Genomic DNA, 20,035 nt, shown 5'->3' with positions numbered 1-20,035 from the left:
GGGTCTGTCCACCCCTGAAGCGCGTGAGTTTTTCTTCTGGCACTTTTGGCCGTCCCCCAACAGCTTCAGGTGCATGACCACCAGCAGAGCCAACCCTGTTTTCACTGTAGCCCGGAGACACATGTGTGTGTGTAAATTAAAGTGTATAAAATCTCATCTTTGACGCTGGTATGAGACACTTTGATGACTGATCCTGTGTCTCCCTGTCAACATCATACTCTTTGAACACCCACCGTGACCTGCCTACTCAGCTGACCCTTATTGGCTCATCAGGGTGCCTAAAATCGTATGAGCAGCTATTTCCATTGCCCTGGTGTTCAAGCCACTCTAAATAACTTGCCTAAATTGGGACAGACCAGCTGCCCAAATAGGGATCTGTCTCCAGAAAATGCAACCGCCTCCTCTGATCAGAAGAGTCTGTTCCTGCTGCTGGAATGAAAAGTGCAGCTGCGAGCTCAGTGGTGCAGACAGCATTACATCATTCTCGCCCCCCATGTAACATCAAGTTTGAGAGGAACTTGCAAACTTTATAATTAGTGTTATCTGAAATCAGAAAAGGATTATAAGGTTGTCCAAAATAAAATTGGACCAGAGAGTTTTAGTAACAGCTCGGCTTGCTCCTGAATACCCACGGTGCACCAACACAGGTGTGCACTGTTATTTGGGCTGATTAGACTTTTTCTCAGGAACATCCTGGTGTGAAAACACATGCCTGACTGACATCTCTCTAAAGCCCTTGTAAGGTTTGCTCTTCTCTTACATCAGGCGGGACAAATGACTCTGCTGACCTCAGCTTATCTGCAGCAAACTGAAAAGAGGTCTAATTAGCTCAAGTGGAAACACCTGCAACACCATTCATAGGGTACCCTGTGGGACTTCATTGTAAACACACTTTTTTATACACCTTTCCTCATAAATGCATTGTGTGATGGCCGTATAAACACTTTGACTGCCTTATAAAACATTTGCAAAGCCAAAGTTATGAGTGTTTTAAAGTTTGGTTGCTATACTACGACACCTACAGTCACTGTACTTTTATACATAAATGATAATGCTATGCTGTGTTTTGGAATAAAACACTTGATATTCCACAAACATCCAACCTCATAATGGTGTTATTTAGTAAGCAAATGTGTTATGCAAAGGCTGACTCATGCTTTAATAATGCACCATAATGCATTTCATTTTCAGGCCTGCGATACATAAGTATTAGTTACATAAGAGCTGGTATGAACACATGCAAATATGTTTTTGAACTAATCACTCTGTGACTCATTTTGTAAACTTTTTATTGCCCCGACTGTATATGAAACACATTCCTCAGATACCTCAGAAGGTACGACAAATGACTAATAATACTACGTAATATACTGAAAGTTATTAAGTTCTCAATTTCTGTTCTCATGTGTACCAAAGGAGCAATTTGAGTAATTAGTGGGTAAAAATAAATGTGGAACAGTGTTTGAACATCTCTAATGAAGAGCAGCACTGTGACCCTGATGTATTTCTCTAAGCCATGCAAATTACCCAAATGAATCAATTTAATCCTAATTAATTACAGGAAAATTAATTGAATAGGTCAAGAGTACTTTATATCCCCCACAATGCATTGTGTAGAACGTATCTTAAACAGGACCATTATACGGTCTGAAAAACGTTCCTGCTCCTTTATATAAATACAGATAAAACAAAGTCTGCATGTTTCTGAAGGAAAGATCAAGTACCTAAACTACGTTTTACAGACACCACCCGAAGATTGTGTTGTTTTTCTCTCCCCCGAAAATTAATTTTGTCACTTTTTTAAATTGCACTATAAGCTGTCATCGCAACCTGTTCTACTCAAAGAACAGAAGTTAGCACTGAACCACCAAATGTGAGTTACGTACAAACATGCTTTCTAACCGCTGCTTGAATTCAAATTTAAATGAGTAAATATGATTTAAAAAAGAAGCAAATAGGAGGCTGGAACCAGGCAAGCTTTATTGGTTTTAAACTTAACAAAACACTGCTGGCAGATAAAACCACACTCCTGCAAACAGCACATTTACAGGAGTGTGAAAACAAACTCTATTCAAACTCACATGAATTATATGGTCGTTTTTTTGACACGTGTTGAGTCAGTCAAATGTTATTGGACTCAAAACATATATGAGCATGTAAACTTCTCTACCTTTGTATGTAAACACGTCTTGGGTAGACTGCATACAGCGTGTTCAGTATGAATATTTACACCTTAATCACAGTTTGAAGAAATGTCTGCATTGAACAAAGGAAGTAAACACTTCAAAACGTGATTCGCTGCATCAGAGCTCTGCTTCTCTGCTGTGATGTCCTCAGAAAAACACCGTTGGTTCGGATTTATTTGTATCAGGAAAAAAAAAACTCCTCAGAAGTCAGCTACATAAATATATCTCTGTGTGTGTCTTGTTTGTGTGTGCTCACTACACAGCACGAATGCTCAGCTTTGGCAATTAAAATAAACATCTCAAAACATCAGCAAAAGCTCTCATACTCAGCTACTAAATGATTTTCCACACAGCAAATATTCATAAAAGATGCCAACACCGCAGTTAATTTGCTACACCGTTTTTCTTTAACAGTACCACAGGTTGTAAGCTTAACATTTCCCCCCCCCGTAGGTCTACAAATGGCTACAAACAATGCCCTATGCCGGGCACGATTGTTAATATGCTACAAAAACAAGCTAGTTCGTCACTTTAAGTCACTGTGCAACATGAGAACTTCGATGGGAGTCAAACTGAAAATCTCCCGTTGACAATGTCATGTTGTCCGCGTGTAGATATAAAAAAAATGTCAATCAACTCATACAAAAGTATGTGGGCGCCCCGGATTGTTTTGTCAACTGTCATTTTCAAGGTCAAGAAGGACCTGTTGAGTCAACATGGAGAAGAGGTGCTGGAGGTGCTCACAATCAGAATCACTACAGTTTCATTGAACCTAAATTTAATCTAATACGCTAATAAGGGCCATGTGATATGGTCAAAAGCTCCAGAATAAGCAAGTAAGTGGACCTTGAGTTTTCAACTAGAAGTATTAAGTTTTGGGAAAGTGCTGTCATACAAACTCTCACTTTATAAGCTCCAAAAATGAATAGTTTTCAGTGGGGAGTCGCTCAACTATTCCCAGCCCCACCCCCACTAAACACATCGGCTAAACTTTCAACCAAATTATCACAAGGCAAAGGATCTTTCACCTCTGAAATAAATACTGTAATAATGTTGTCTGGACCCAAAGTAAGTGTGTGAAAAGATGTCAATTAATGGTGGCTGAGCTAATGACATTAGTAATAGATGAAAACCGAAGTTAAATTGGAATGCAAAGCCATCTGTCACCGTTTTCAGTTTGCTTCCCATGTTACCACGTGTTCATCAAAGTGCCATGTCTGTACTTCCATCTATTCTTTATGTAAACCGTCTAATCCTTATCCCAATATAAAACCAGGAAGAGTTAGATTCCATTTCAAATCTGTCAGTTCAGGAAGCACATCGTCATTCAAATAAACAGACAAAAACAAAACAACCTTTACTTCTTTGAATTGGGAGTTCATCATTCTGGGTAAAACTGTCGGGGATAACATCAACACAATGGAAGTTGGCAGGAAAATACTTTTCAAAGTGCTCAAAATCTGAAACTTTCCACTGACAATCTACCGTAATTATATGCTGCAATGTTTTATGATATTTTCTGAACTGATTGGATTAATATTGAATGCAATCAGAACCTGGCTTTAAGAGATCTGGTTTCTAATGTCTGCGTGTACCATGTGATGTAATTCTCACGTCCACGGCAACAGCGTCAAAACTCCAAGGCAGCCATTTTGATTGTACCATGGGTGATCACCGTGGAAACAGACAGTCCCTGTTCGCCCAACGCTAATGTTACAGAAACCTCCCGAAGCTCCGACAGAAGTTTTCCAGCTGCGCTCGGCACTTTAAAAAGTCTCTCAGTTACGTCTTCGGTTTCATTTCACAAAATGTTGAACATTCATCCCCAAAGCTTCCCTCTAAAATACAAACTGCTTAGAAAATTCAATAGCTAAAACACCTAAAACATACTGTAATATTTACACCCCACGATAGACGTTTATGTTTTTGTAACATTTGTTTCCGTGTAGGAGAGAGGAAGAAGAATTTCTATACAGTTTAAGTATAAATCTCTATGCATATACAGTTTACCTCTGATTGTGTATATAATAGTTGTGTTTGGAGGTCATGGTACATGGGCAAAGGTTGTAAGCAATACTGATTATTAATAACATAACATTCTTTATCATATTGATATTTTCCCTGTTTCTTTTCAAATATAGTTTTTCATGAACACGGTTGGGAAGTAACAGAACGCATGTTTTTAATTTACAAAACAAATCTGAAAACAGAGTCTTGATATGTCTCAGAGGTAATTCATGATTTTACGTGAATAATGTTTTCTGTACATGAATTAAACACATATATAATTTCAGACATATTCTGTTTATTTAAATACACTGCTGTCATTCTCAAACAGGTTTCTGTTGCTTTTATTTGTGATACAGATAATTTCTACAAACTTGCACAGTAAACTGAACTCATTTCATTCTAAAGAGACATTTCTGGCTTTTTTTGGGAACTGAAAATACCGTTTATGTTTGTTGCCGTCTGAAGGCACCTGTATACTCTGCAATTCTGGGCTTTTCCAGGTGAAATTTGAAAATAGTGAGAGATACCTTCAATATGACTGTTGCTACAAATCATTCAGAATATGCCATGAGACATCATCATATATTGTATATCTCTTCAACAGAAGCACAGTTTGACTTTTATATATTCTATTTTGCATCCTGAATATTTTTCACTGCAGAATACAACTTGTTGAAGAAGTTAATCATCTTGTGTTTTCGTTGTCATGTGTATTCACCCTAACAGCAGTCTACCGCCTACTTAGATTTATAATTAAGTTTTTATAGATTTCGCTCTCATGGTTTCAACATTTGTAACCTTCCCAACCATGTCCATGGAATTACAAAAAAATATGAAGGTTTGAATCGTCCTTTCAAAGAAAAGCAGGCATCTTTAGTCCTTGTTTGATGAAAGGATGATACATTTACAGCCAGATATATTGTTTAACTTGTTAGTTCTTTTGGTGAATGGGCAGCGTTTTGGAAATGATTCAGCTTCCTGTATCCTGCGCTGCTTCACACTGTTGCCCTGATGATAAATGTACCCGTCAGAAACCCCACAAACGTCTTGTTGCTACTAATCATCGTATCCCTCACTCCTCCCCTCCCATGTTGCCTCCCAGCGTGTTAAAAGTTTTGTTAAGTGTCTCTCTTCGTCTCAGGCTCGGCATCAGCAGTGAGTCATCCCTCCGCCCACCTGCCTCTCCTCCTCTCCTCCCCTCTTTTCTTTCCTTCTCGCCTCCTTTTGATCTCCTTAAACCTCCCTCCTTCATCCACTCGGCTGCGTCCCTCCTCCCACACGTTTTGAGGATACAAGATTTGTGTTTGTGTGTGTGTGTTTGTTGTCTTGTGGTGTGTAAGAGCTGTAACGGAGCCAATCTAATCTCCCCAGTTGTGTTTTCCCTCCCCTTCCCTGCGTATGTAGCCTAGCATGGCGAGGCGCTCATCCGCATGTGCGTGTGATAGCGGGGAGGAGGCACGGCTGAGGGTGGCCCCGCCATTGGCAGGGACTGGGGCGGGGGCCCGCTCGGGTGGGGGTGTGGCTGAGGGTGGCCGTGGCCGTGGGATGCTCTGGGTAGGGTGGAGGTGGCAGCCAGGTGGAGGGGGTGTGGGTAAGAGGAGGAGGTGGAGGAGGAGGAGGCCGGCTGGAGCTGGTAGCTGGCCGCCGACGAAGGCCCAGAGGAAGTGGGCGTCGGCTGGGAGCTGCTGCCCCCTTTGGGTGGCTGCTGCGGAGGTGGAGTCTGGTTGAGCTGGATGGAGATGTCGGAGGAGACTTCAGAGGCGCTGCGGCCCCGCTGTGGTGGAGGCCAGGAGTCTGGATGGAGGAACTGGCCGCTGTAGTCGCTGCAGTCGGACATGCGGGGGCGGTAGAGGGCGGGATGAGGCCTGTACAGCTCCTCCTCAGCATAGCGCTTCATGAAGAGGTACACGGACATCACTCCTGCACCCTGGGACAGAGACGCATCGGTACATACAAAGATACGATGGTTACTGGAATGTCACATACGTACGTCTTTCTCAAGTAGTTTTAAAAGTTAAGATGCTGTTCAGGATCCAGGAAGAGTAACTGCACCTGACAACATGCTTTTTCCCCACACCTTGTGCAGCAGCGATGTAGCACGGCACTATAGTATCACATCACGTCACAGGTGGGTGTGGTTACAGGTACAACAGACACCACCAGACCGCATCACAGCTGTGATATTGGATGTGACTTTCAAGCCACAGATGCAAACGTTTGCTTTTCCTTCTTCCAAAATCTAGCGTGTAGTTAGACTACTTCAAAACCAGCTGAAAAGCAGTGTTTCTCTGCCCTCTGTAGTTCAGAGTTTCAAGTCTGTTGCACCTCTGACTTCACCCAGCAGTGATGTCATGGCGCACTGACACACCCTGCAGTACACTTCTACCTCACTGCAGATTTTTACAGGCTGAGAAAACCCCCCCTGATGATGTCATCTGGGTAATCTCAGACTGGGTTCGGAGACTTCAAGTTTATAAGAGACGACATGGTGTTTGAAAGACGCCATTTACCGTAAATATAACAAACATTTCTAAACAAATAAGTTGAGAGGATTGTGAGTCCCTGGAGAATGTCTTGCGGGTGCTTTCTAGTTTTTATTACAGTTTTTATGTTGTTTTTAATGCACTCCTGTAGGCACTTCATTTATTCATTTATTGTTCTGTTATTCTCTGTTTTTGTTTTATGTTATGCTCTTATGTTTATTAGTATATTGACAGTATATTGGGCGGATACTCAAGACAACTTCCCCACTGGGAAACATGAAGTTATTGTCTTAAAATGTATAAACATTATACGTTTTCATATGAAATAAATCGTTTGACCCCTTTTACCTCCTGGATGCCATTTAGTTTGTAATTGATCATTTTACAAACAGCTCTGGCTGTATAGTTTCTGATGCAGTTGATCTGATAGATAAATAAATACATCAAACGGTATTTTGAAGAGAGTCCTGTCTATTTCCATCTGTGTTACCACGGGGAATCAAAATGAGCTGTAGACTTTTCAGCAAATTCTCTGATGAAAAAAGCTTCTATAAAACATCAGAATCAGCACCATCCTCCTCCCTGAACTGCAAGACACCGCCATCAGGAGGGGAAAAATCTAATAAATCCATTTTGCAGAGAGTTGACAAAAAGGCTTGGTGCTCCTCTGTGGAATGAGCCATTACCAAGAATGTATTCATGTTTTCACTCGGGCATCCGCTGAGCATTCACAGCTCATTCACTATTCATCCACAACATCATCGCTACAACCGCCTTTAAACTTCAGGATGCTGATGAACGTGTTTGTGTGTGAGAGAGAAAGTGTGTTTGTGAAAAATCCCACGTTTTGCAGCTCCAGTGGAGATTAGACAAAAAAGTGGATGAAGGAAGACACAACAGAGACGAAAAGGAGGGGAGATGAAAGGATGGAAGAACAGACAAGATAGAAGATGAGAGAGGGACAGATGAACGCTGAGAAGGACAAGAGAGGAGGACGAAATACTACAAGATGACGGGAGGAGAAAAAAGAAGAAGAAGAGAGACAAAGAGGAGATAAGATGGAAGGACAGGAGGCGAGAGGAGAGGGGAGGAGAGGGGAGGAGATAAGAGGAGAAGACAAGAGAGGGGAAGGAACAACAGAGGATTAAAGAACTGGAGAGAAAAGAAAAGAGAATAGACAAAAGTAGAGGACATGGAGAGAGAGAGAGAGGAGACTGGAGGAGGAAAAGAGAGGAGTCAGAAGAGGAGGACTGAGATGAAGAGAGAGGAGTGAAGGATCGAGAAGGACTAGCTGGTAGAGCCCCCCCCCCCAGCGAGGAATATTCTAATGCACATGAAGCTGCGCTGCGACAGAGCTGCTGCCCTCAAGTATCCAAGCTATTAACATTTATGAATATTGATGCAGGCAGAATGACGGGCTCCTACGCAGGCACTTTTTAAATGTGTGTGTGTGTGTGTGTGTGTGTGTTTAGCTGAATAAGTCTGCATTTCAGCAAGCTACAAGCAATGTGTGTGTGTGTGTGTGTGTGTGTACACATGCTTGAGTGTGTTTTGCCAAACAGCGGTTGGTCGACATCCAAGACAGATTTCAAACAATTTGTCTGTGTGTGTGTGTGTGTGTGTGCGTGTGTGGGTGTGTGTGTGTGTGTGTGTGTGTGCGTGTGTGTGTGTGTGCGTGTGTGTGTGTGCGTCCGTGCACATAAACTCTTTTGTCAGTTACGTAGCGTCAGTAAATGTTAAGCATCAGTACATATTAATGTCACTGTGAACTGCTCAGTGTGTGTGTTTTTGTGTTTACTTGAACACATCTGCAGTGTGTGTGTGTGTGTGTGTGTGTGTGTGTGTGTGTGTGTGTGTGTGTATTGTTCTCCTGTCACCTCTTTAAGCAGGAAGGAGGAGGCGGCGAAGGCAAAGGACCAGCCGTAGCGGTAGTGGAAGAACTGCTCTGGCTCTCTGGGTCGGTTCATCACCTCGTCATTAATACTGGAGATATACAAGACCAGACCAACCACCAGACTGAGACCTGTGGACACACACACACACACACACACACACACACACACGTAGTATTCATACTGTTATTACTACAAACACAGAGGGCTTTACGGAGGTCTTCTCTCGCTGATCCTACATCTCCGTCTTTGTCGGAGACGACAGAAGAAACGTGTCAGCGGTCGACGCCTGAACAGGGTCGAACGTAGTTCAATATGTGTTCAGTTAAAGAGTGTCACAGATGCATTTTCCGGAGTGGAAGAGGTTTAATGCTAGAGACAAACTGGACATGCCAGACCAGGTCAACCCATTGAGGAGGAAGAGGATGAGAGATTAAACCATCTAGTTATTTTTGTTTGTTCCATCCCTCACAAGTGTTTAACTGCCCTACAAACCACAAATAACTAGAAAACCAGGAGGCGCATGTTGCTTTACCCTTGTTACCCTGTAACACCAATCCCATTTGAATGGGGCTTTAGTCTCTTTGTGTGTGTGTGTGTGTGTGTGTGTGTGTGTGTGTGTGTGTGCGCTCTGTAGCTGGAATAGCTAATGATAACGTGTCCTCATTGTACCGCAAATAGGCTGAGAAAACCCCAACAACAGGCTCTGCTGTGGTAAAGAGATAAACAAGGACAGTCACACACACACACACACACACACACACACACACACACACACAGTGAACCCTCATTATGAGTGTGTCAGTGCTTCCTCCCCTGTCGACTAACCACTGCAGCTGACCTCCAAAATCCTCCAGCAGTGAAACTCTGACACATTAAACACAAAGACGCTTCCCATTAAAAATCACCTGACAGTCCATTCTCTATAAGAGATCACTGATAAGTTAACGTACGACACAATCCTAAACAGAAGTGAAATAAACAAATAAACACCAGCCTACATGGACTTTCATTTGAAAATATGTTAAGCTGGGTTTAGGCCTCTGCGTCAGGGTGTCGCAGCGGCTCTGCAGAGCGGATGTGCTCCTCCTTAAAAGTGTAGCTGCATGTCAGAGCTGCAGAGATACAACATGTTAACCACAACAACAGTGAGCGGTCAGCTGGTGCAAATGATATTTTGTGATCTGACAAACTTTTCCTCATCGTTTGTCACTCTCTCTTATGAACTGAAAGAAAGAATGAAAACACAATCACTATGACTATATGACTCTATAGTGATTAATTTCCCAAGTGCCATCTTTTTCAGTAGCTAATGTTGTGGTGGTAGTTTGTAGGAAGTTGTGTCTTCTATGTTTGCCACCATATTTGTGTGAAATGGCCGTCAGGGGGCGCAACGCCAGGCCTTCAGTATTCGAAGCACAGCAAATCGACAATGTGAGCCGTACTTGAGAGGTCTGGAACCAGTCTAGTGTTGTGATGCTGCAAATTACAATCAATGGGTAAAATTGAGCTACTGAACAAAATCAATTGCTATGCTGGTTGCATATAGAATGGAAGCTAGAACATCTGGATGGAGAAACATAAATCTGGCTTAAATATGTACCATTTTAAAGCGTGGCACATGTGTGATCGCTCAAAATGAAGTCATGGCTCATTTAAAAGGAAAGGGCATCTGAAGAAGTATGTTCCGTATCGATTGTGCGGCAGAGAGGGCTGTCATCAGGGCTGCATTACCAGCTGGGCAACTAAAAACACCTCTTCCTCATAGAGAGGCACAGATCTACTCTTAAAATCTTAAAATCTGTACTGTATGTTGTTGGATTCAGAACCTACTCTCATCCACAGGTACGTAAACTGAATGCTTTTACATGACATCTCGATATAAAGACACACAAACCCTCCACGATCTGCCTGCAGTCGTACGTAATCTACAGCAGCGTAGCGTCGTAGCAGACAGAGAGCCTTTATCTGAAAGCAGATGGGAAGCGGAGCACCGTCTGCTCCTGAGTGGAAATACCTGTTCAACAGTGAGATTGTTTGGTGTCCCAGCTGTGTAACAGTGGAACTAATCAAAGCAGGAGACACTTGGTCCTTAAGGAGGACAGTTGTTGGATATAAGTGATGGAACAAACATGTCCTGTGAGTTAAGACCAGGAAGAGGTGAAACAGGTACGGTGTCATTTCAATGTCAAATGTGGACACATTTCTGTTTGTCTGCTCTTTATCACGACAATATGACTCAAAATATGCAGTTACAAAAAAGCTTTCATATTTCCTGGAAGAATTGAAATCTTTTCTGCAGGAAGTAATGTGATTTAAGATTTGGGAATAAAGCTGAGCCAATATAAATCTTATAATACGATGTTTCTTTTCTTTGATCGCCTCTTGTTTTAAATTCTAGACAAATCACTGAGCGTGTGACATCATTTTCATTCTATTCGTCAATTAAAATTGACTCGTACTACATGTAATCATAACCACTGTTTTATATTTAAATTTGTTCATAATGTAATCAGTCAATTTAATTGGCTCCAAGAAAAGCTGAAAGTCTGAAAAAATGAAATGTAAGAGAGGTAACAGTGAGGGGTTAGTATGAGTCACAGCCAGACGATGAAAAGAGCGCCACCCACAGAAAGTCAATATGCATAAAAATATAAGGAAATAATTGTCACATCCTTTTTAATTGACAGGTGATCTCTGAAAAACTTAAAGACATTGTCTCTATTTTATATTTTTCAGTGTTATTAGTTGTTTCCATTATAGTAAACATGGAAAATAAGTCAAAGTGGTAGATTTAATTGTGAAAAAGGCAGCGAAAAATGAGACGGAGAGATGTAATGCCCTGTGTTGGCCATCAGGTGGCAGTGTTGTGGCTGAATGCTGGCAGCAGCCTCCTGGACTTACTGGTGTGGGCTCCACATGTGCACACACACATTCACAGAGGGAGAGGGGAAAATCACCAGGGGGGCGGGGGAGAGACAGAATTGGAGAGAAATTACAGGAGGAAGGACAGACAGGACAGCTGGTCCACAGGCACCATGTTGTAACCTCAGGGTGCATGGTGGACCAGCAGTTTTCAGAACAAAAGTACACACATGCTGAGTGAGACAAACTGCACAATCTTTGTAGAATACCACTGATTTCTGCCGTGTGTGAAATAATTGCAGCGCTGTCTGTGAAAGACCTTATCTTTTATGGTAAACAACAACACAAACGTACGGAATACAATATCCAGCTCACAGGAAATGTTGTCACTTTGCTGTTTCACAGGTGAAAATGGCAATCATCGATTTCTGGGCTCAGTTTTCTTGCTGTGCTATGAACTATCACAGATAAATCTCTGACTGTCTCTGACAGGGAACATGTTTTCATTCCTCCCTGAAGATGTCCAGCAATTACTAGTCGTTGAAATTGCTTCTTAAAGCGAGAGAGACATGACAGATTGAAAAAAAAGTTATTCAGTTTTATTCTTATTTTACTTTAGTCTTTTCTCTAAAAATAAGAAAAATGCTTTCACATCTTTGTAAGATGCTGTTGCCAAAGTTGTTTTGTTGTGTCATGTTTTAAGAGCTGTGTCCCCATCATATCATCATATATCATTATATCGAGTTTTCATGAAATGTGAAATGTCCAAAAACGTAAATTGCTTTTATCACAGGGGAGGCGGTTTCTCAAGTGTAATATTACGTGTGAAATCAGTCTGGTGTATGCACAGATGTGTATGTGCGTGTCTCATAGGTTTGTCTGTATGTATGAAAGGGTGCGTGTACGGATGTGCATGCATGTGTTTTTCTGCTTCTTGGCTCGGTGACATTCCTGTGACACAATGTTTGTCACGTCCGTCCAGTCAGCAGTCCACCATGCTAAGCTAGCATCTGTGAGGTAAAGCTCCCTCATGCAAAAAATAAAAAAGGATGTAACAGGAAGGTGATGTCATCCTGTCAGCTCAGAGAGAGAGAGAGAGAGAGACTAACGAGGTCCAGAAAAATCCCAACAACCACTTCATCAGCTGAATGCTCGACCCTGCACTCGAGGTAACCGACCAGAAACGTCACCCTGCTGTCCTGCAGCGACACGAGGAAGTGATGTCACCCTGCCGGCTGCTCTGACTCTCCTTCCCAACAGGACTTGTTCGGAGAGAGAGAGAGAGAGAGTTTCCTTTAATTCAAACACACCAGGCCTGTAAACAAAGTCACATAGCTTAATACGTAGCTTGTTTTAGTTTTAGTGACCAGTTTTATTGTTGGAGACTTCAGGAATTATAAAACTCCAACCCATCATGAAAAGACTAAAATCTCATCACATTTTCTAAGCCGCTGAGTAGTGTGGTGGACCAGGAATATATTGTGCCACTCGTGCACTAATGTCTTTTTGCCTGCGTCCACAGTCCTGATGAATCAGGGTGTGCATGCATATGCTTCCTCACGCATGTGCAGAAGATAAAAACAGATGACCTGCTCACAATAAAACATTGATCCATACCTCCATTAGCTGTCATACACGTCACAGAGTACCTTTAATTTTCCCTCCTAAGTTCCTTCCTGTCAAATGAGTTGAAATTCCAAAACTTTCCAGCAGGCTTGCCCCCCCGAACAGCAGATCTAAGCATTACATCCATATGTGTTTGCTGAACATGTCATTCCAAATCCATGGGCTTTAATCTGCTGCTGTAACAAGCTCCACTCTTCTGGTTTCTCTCTTTCCATTAGATTCTGGAAGCTGGCTGCAGGGATCTGCTCCCATTCAGCCACAAGAGCCTCCGTGAGGTCCGCCACTGGTGTTGGGTGATAAGACCTGGAGGTGTTGATTGGGGTTGAGGTCAGGGTCAGGCCAGTCAAGTTCTCCCACACCTAACATTTCTTTATGGGGCTGCTTTGTGCACGAGGGTATTGTCGTGTTGGAACAGGAAAGGGACAAACACAAACTGGCCACACTGGGTAATTTGGATGAATTCCACACGTTGAAAGGTGAGTCTCTCTTTTTTCGTACAGACGGCCATGTGGGTCTATAAAGAGATGAAGTGTGATCAAACATTTCATCCAGTAGCTTTCCACTCACTTGAGGCTTTCAGCGACGTGGCTGGAATAGACTCTGAGTGCACTGAAGGTTGGTGTGCAGTCCACTTACTGCAGAGAGATAATGGCAGAGTTTTGGCTCAGACCAAAACGGTGTCATCCTAAAGAAAACCAGCCTCCTCATTACGGACTTTCTGATTGAAATGTTACAACAAAGTTCCTTTCCAGACTATTTGGTTTAAGTTTAAACTTTTCACCAAAAGCCTGCAGCGAAACATCAAATTGCTGCTGCCCTGCAGCTTCCACAGCAGAGAGCAATTATTTGGAATTAAATCCTATTCACTGTTCAGCCAGCAGCAAGAACAAGGTAAGGCCTGACAAGCTGTCAGCTGGGAAAAGGTAAGAAGGGCTGCAGAGCTAGTCTTCCATCCACTGAGCCGTCTTTTTATCATTAACCTTGAAGAATGTTGACTTTTAAGAAGCTCGCTTCTCTTCTTCTGCTCTGCTGCTTTTTAACATGTTATTTAAGCCGACAGGTGAGGGAGGAGTTTGACACTTTCACACAGGTCTTATACCTTTTTGCCTGCTTTTACAATCCCCATGGTCTGTAGTTTTGAGGGAGGGAGGAATGCCCGAACCATTTTGCTAGCTGTGACGTAATCTGGTTGTACTTGAACAAATACGTCCTGTTCTTTAAGGACAAGCGGTAAAAAGCTGAAGGTGTTGCTGCAGAATGTAAAATAAAATACTTTTGCAACAAAGCTGTGGGAAGGTCAAAACGTATTACCAGAAACTGTAACCTCAGCAGTTCTTAAATCTCTGATACCACCTCACTCCTAAAGCCTTTTTATCTGTAGAAGCGGGTTTTAAGTCATCACTATCATCGTGCCAAACTGTAAAGGCTGCAATTTAAAGCGAGGCAAGAAAAGAGTGACCTGAGAGCAGCCGAGGAGAGTTCACGGTCGGGTTTAATCACTTGATCATAAACCTTTGAGACCAGCTGGGGGATGTCCGGCCAAAAGACAGAAAACTATTCCACACAGGATGAGCATCTGTCCCATTAGTCGAGTGGTGCTCGCTTGATTTTACTTTTGGCACAACTACACAGAGGAAGTCGCATTTTGTATCCCTAGAAAAGAAAAGACTTTCCATCAACAGATTCTCCGACAGCTGTGTACTGAGGTTTGTCTCCCAGGCTGCTTTGCAATGAGTACAACACACGGCAGAATAATTGGAAAATATGGAAACAAACCGTGACAAGAACAGCCTTGAGTCTGTAGTGGTTCCACAAGGGTATAAAATTTGTGTTTTTGATTGTTTGCAAACCTTGTTGCTGTGCAAAACTGTATGAAGTGAGACTTGCTGTGCAGGGGCTGAACTTCAAACGGAGCACATGCAATACCCTCACACCCCCACCTTTCTCTGACAAACAGGTCTGTAGTGTACACGTTCCTTCCATGTGCACGGTACCTGACAGTATGAAGAATATTCCGGAAACGAAGGCGAGGATGGTGCGCTGCGGCCGGATATGTCCAATGTTGCTGATGACGAAGGCGGTGAAGACGAAGAGCAGGGAGACCATGGGGAAGGGAGTGGCAGTTCGGACCATTTCTGGAGGACAGGGAGGAAGAGAAGGACGGACGTGATTAAAAACAAGATCATTCTTTTTACTTTTTTTTTTACAATGTAGCTGGGTTTAAAATGATTTACTTTCATTCATGATCAAAACCACCAGTATGAACCAGAGGGGGTCCTCCCTCACAGTTCGCTAAGATCACTGCCTGGTGAGTCCAAAATTGGCAATTTCAGCCTTTTACAAGCAATTTCAAGTTCCAAACACAAAATAGACATATCATCAATTTACAAACTTGGTAAATGTGTTAGCAAGCAGCTGCCTGTTTACACATCTGACGCAGAGCAACATTATCATTCAGTCGGGTGCCCAGCTGTGCTACGTCCACTCTTTTTTTTAGTTTCGGTGTATTTTAGTTTACTGGAACAAGAAGTGTTTTCCTAGCAAATCACAACCATGACACGAAGAATGTAGACAATTATATAACACACATATCCACAGTTAGAATAACGGAATAAATCTCTATTTTTCCAGAATATGTTGAGGAATCAAAGGTTCGTATATGTTTTCACCGTATACTTCTAACCAGAGGCCTGCTGGAGCTCACTCAGGGTGGTGTCGAGCGAGGCGGTGTATGATTAATTCAGCAACCTCTCCCACGGTGCCACTCCAGTGTTATGACTTGTGCGTCTACCTGAGGACATTTATTTAGCATTAAACGGACCAAATGTCTTCCCCCTGGTGTCCCCAACAACTGTGTGTGCTTTACTTCAAAGAGACAGAACAAACTGCGGCGGGGAGAGCACTTTGAAGCCAGTTCACAGTGTCAACATCTTAAATCATTAAAACAGCTCAGAGACAAAACAGCTCCGTGGGGAACTTCAGCGAGCTCTCCACAAAAACATGTTCAGCACACACGGCGTTTTCTAATAAATACGGCTTCTTGACGAGTTCTCCGGCCAGCATTGGGACTTTAAGTGACCTTTTCTATAGTGTTTCTATACGGTTTATTTAGAAGAAGAAGCAGAACAATTTTCTCACTCCAGTCCTTAAGTTTGTCCAAAAACATAACTGGATAGCATCGCAGGTTCCATATTAATTATTCAAGAGTGGATTGTGAAAGGTTTAGATGTTTATATGGAAAATGGTGTCTCCCATTATCCAGATTGGGATTTTAAGTAAATCTTCACTGCTGTCTTGTCCTGTCAGTATGTAGAAGAAAAACTGGGAGTAAAACAGAAATAGAGCTCGTTTATTCTGTGTTTTTGGAGGTGTGTTAGTTTTAATAGGTTTTAATAAACCTCTTCACAGGTGGGGTTTAGACATGAAGAGGTTTGTAGACCACATATAAGCCATATGAATGAATTTCCTGTGGTGGATCAAGAACGCATCAAGAACCTCACTGAAATAGTTCAAGAAATAAGAATATTTCTACCCATATTGGAGCTCTACTTCTGCAACAAACACTGCCGCGTAAATCAGATTTAACTTTGTTTTTGTAAGTTTGACTTTGTAGGTTTTTGAATTTGAATATCCAGATAAAGCTTTATGATTAATAAACCACACTATGTAGTTTATTCTGTTCAGTGCCATTGTCTTATTTAGCGAAAAGTACGAACCTTCAACTTCTGATTTTGTGCGCTTGCAGTCTACATTACACTGTTAGAGCATCACCGAGAGATCCACAACATGTTCTGTAAATCACATTTGGAAACATTTTAATCTAATATACAATTATATATTATAATTATATATATTTTTTAATCGGTGTTAATCTATTTTTTAATGAAAATACTTCCTCTACACGTGCATGTACGGGGGGGATGAGACTTACTGAGGATGTTGGCTGTATTCTCTGTTGTGATCTCTATCTCTGGCTCGGTGAAATACTCTGCTGCCACACATCTGCCCTTCTCTGGTCCTGTGGGAGAAGAAAAGGGAACACACTGAGAAAGAAAGAATGAAGAGAGGAAAGGAGGGAGATGAGTGGGAGGTATCTGGGTCTTCTTTGGGTCACATGCAATATGGAAATATTTGCATACGGAAAGAAAACCAGAATAAACAAACAAACCAAAAAACACAGAGAAACGGCAGACAGAGAGACAGAGACAAAAACATTCAGAAAGGACGAATGAAGAGAGGTGAGGGAGGATAGAGAGACCCCAGAAGAGATGACGCAAAGAGAGAAACAGGGAGGCAGAGAATGGAAGTGGGAGAAAAAGTGAATTAGAGGCAGAGACAGATGGAGGTCAGGAGGTTCAGGAGAAACCAAGGTCTGAGCTGAGAGAGAGAGGAGCTGCATACGGACACAACTATTAACCTCAAACTATAGGCAGACACACACACACACACACAGACGTCTATATATACACAAAAATATGTCGACTAAATGATGCATACATGTACAGACAAACCACACACACACACACACACACACAGATGCACACGGTCGTTCCAAATGCCACCAGCGTTTCCCTCCTCTGACCTTTTGTACCAGGCGTCAGACAACAGGGAAACACAAACATGGCCGCCTCCCCAGAGCAACACCATCATGACCCGAGACACAGAGACAGCTACTGCAATAAGGACGGTTATTTCTATCTGCTGTGTGTGTGTTTGAATGCATGCATGAATGAACTCTTATCTTTTTTTTTATTTTCTTGTTGGAGCAACATGATCTTTAGCAGCAAAATTCACTTCTTCACCGACTCTCACTGTCTGTGTCTGCACTCTCACGGCTAAATTCACGTGCTCATGTGTTTCTTCTTCACTGTTTACGCCTGGTCACAAAAGCGAGTAGCACAGCGAGGCTAATTAGCTCATTCTTGCTAATTGGTTGGTGCTGGACTTTTCTTTACTGCAATGACCCCTGAGGAGTTTTGTCGACATGGTTACATATGTTTGAAAACAGAAATGAAGTAAATGGACAGGGACACCTATTGCCTAGTAATTGAAATTAAAGACTGGACGAATACAGAAACAATAAAAATGAATTGACCAAAGTTTCTCAGCCTGACTCGATGCCAGACATCTTTGTTATGAAGGAAGAGAGCGCTCCTGTCATGCTCACGTGGCTCCACCTGCTGATACATTTCGCTTGTGCGTTTAAACGTCTGTCAAACTTGTCTCCTGGCAATGGTGGTAAAAAGTTACGCTACCAAGTCTTTAGGTCGACTGTAGAATGAAATAACAATAGACAGTGTGAAGAAGGACGAGTGGTGTTATGGGGAAGAGGGACTCAAACAAACAAACTCATAGTGGAAATGGTCTTCACATGCTGGTCTACGCTGTTTCACGCAGGTTTTCATACCCTCTCCTGGTCAATAAGAACAAAATAAACATATCAAGATCATTTCTGTAACACATTAACTGATGATAGAAGATACTTGTTACCGACCTGCCACGAAGCAGACCCTCCAGAGGCCCGAGTGCAGCGCCATCTTGACCTCGGTGGTCTGGTTCTGCTGCAGGACGATTCCCTCCTCCATCAGCAGCCAGTAGTCTGTTGACACGGCGACGCCCACCAGCAGCAAACCACAGGCCCCGAAAACCGACGAGAGCAGCGTTAGAGCCCTCGTGCTGAACGAACTCATCTGAGGACAGAAAGACAGCAACCGTGCTAATCAGATGTGGGCTCCTTCATATCTCCTTTGATCATCATACATATGGATTAAATGGGTAAACACGAGTGGATAGAAAGGGACAACAGAACGTATTCACTTTATCTGAGGATTGGAGAGGTGGAGGAATTCAAAAACAAGCTGTGAGAAAGCAGAGGTGATCAGAGGAGAGGCAGAGATTGATTTCATTTATTGATTTTTACATTTTTAAGTATGCACAAGCAGACCAGGGAGGTTTGAAAACGAGGCGAGGACCCTCTGACTTAAATCTTTCTTGACTTTCATTGACTTCAGCTGTTAAATATGTATGTGATATTGGACAGGAGAGGAGATGAAAGAGGAGAGGAGAGGAGATCAACCTTGGACGAACTCACTTTTCATGTTGAAAATATCAAACTCACTCCAATATCACCAAATAAATCAGGTTCTCATCATTATTTAAAGTTTTAGAGCATTGAACAGCCCCGAGGTTTCAGATTTTCTGAACACATCAAGGGAATATGGTTGAAAGCTTTTGTAAAAAGCGCGAGATGCCAGTAAAAATCGAGGAATGTGAGACAGAGAACAAATTTTACTGAACCTGAAAATCAACAACAGGCAGAGAAGGAAGCCATGAGGTGAAACATGAGGCTCTGAATTTAAGAAATTCTGGGAATTCAAGAAAAGGCTTTAAGCACAAGCCCAGTATTTCAGGACGTTTGGGAGGTGTAGGAGAAATAAAACCAGAATGTAATGAAGGCAGAGGAAGAGGCCATGAGTTAACAAGTGCAGGAGGAAGACCTCCTTCAGGTGATCAAACGAATCATTGTCAGTGAGGAAGATGAGGAAAACACCTTCAGGATGGAAAATGAAATTGAGTTTCACATCGTAACAGAATAAAGAGGATTTGAATCTGGACAAAATGGAAAACACTGAGTTGGACGCCAACAGCAAATGACATGATACAGATATGTTTATGTGTTAAGTCTGGGTGCAGGCAACGATCAATAATCAATTCCCATTTGCAAAAAACAGAAAGAATCTTTGAAAAAATGATGAAAGCATCTTGGTTCTAGTTAAATCAGTGTGTAATCCAGAGTAAAAAAATCAACAACAACAACAACAACGTGAGTTTGACTTTGCCTGGAAGATGACAGAAACACATTAACGATGTAAAACTGTTGCGGTACGCTTTGGCAAAGCAGTCATTTTTCATTTCATTAAAAGGGCTAAATTATGAATGAAGTGTGGTAAGGTCATAAAATGTTTAAATCTTT

The 20,035-nt window shown here is 42.2% G+C and overlaps 1 protein-coding gene across 2 annotated transcripts; it reads right to left on the bottom strand.

The window, feature by feature from the left end:
* Positions 1 to 5,601: 5,601 nt before the first annotated feature.
* cacng7a (calcium channel, voltage-dependent, gamma subunit 7a) lies at positions 5,602 to 18,752 on the bottom strand. 2 transcript variants are annotated; one of them, XM_070921969.1, is made up of 6 exons: positions 18,557 to 18,752; positions 16,994 to 17,080; positions 15,057 to 15,197; positions 8,557 to 8,702; positions 5,886 to 6,123; positions 5,602 to 5,657 (listed from the first exon to the last, which is right to left on the bottom strand). In XM_070921969.1, exons 1-6 carry the CDS (start codon positions 18,750 to 18,752, stop codon positions 5,602 to 5,604), a joined length of 864 nt encoding a protein of 287 aa, XP_070778070.1. The 2 variants fall into 2 exon arrangements, with proteins under 2 accessions (XP_070778070.1, XP_070778069.1); XM_070921968.1 differs by having other exon boundaries at positions 5,602 to 6,123.
* Between the last annotated feature and the right edge of the window lie 1,283 nt (positions 18,753 to 20,035).

The sequence above is a fragment of the Enoplosus armatus genome, chromosome 16 (assembly GCF_043641665.1).
Source record: "Enoplosus armatus isolate fEnoArm2 chromosome 16, fEnoArm2.hap1, whole genome shotgun sequence".
Taxonomy (NCBI): Eukaryota; Metazoa; Chordata; class Actinopteri; order Centrarchiformes; family Enoplosidae; genus Enoplosus; species Enoplosus armatus.
Note: the sequence above shows the minus strand (reverse complement) of the source record. Positions and strands in the feature narration are given on the sequence as shown.

Excerpts from the sequence above, each read along its gene's own strand:
- cacng7a (XM_070921968.1), bottom strand. The coding sequence starts at position 18,752 with ATGAGTTCGTTCAGCACGAGGGCTCTAACGCTGCTCTCGTCGGTTTTC. Across the intron at positions 8,703-15,056 it reads AATATTCTTCATACTGTCAG|GTCTCAGTCTGGTGGTTGGT; the intron begins GTACCGTGCACA and ends GTGTGTCCACAG. Across the intron at positions 6,124-8,556 it reads CCTCCTTCCTGCTTAAAGAG|GGTGCAGGAGTGATGTCCGT; the intron begins GTGACAGGAGAA and ends TCTCTGTCCCAG.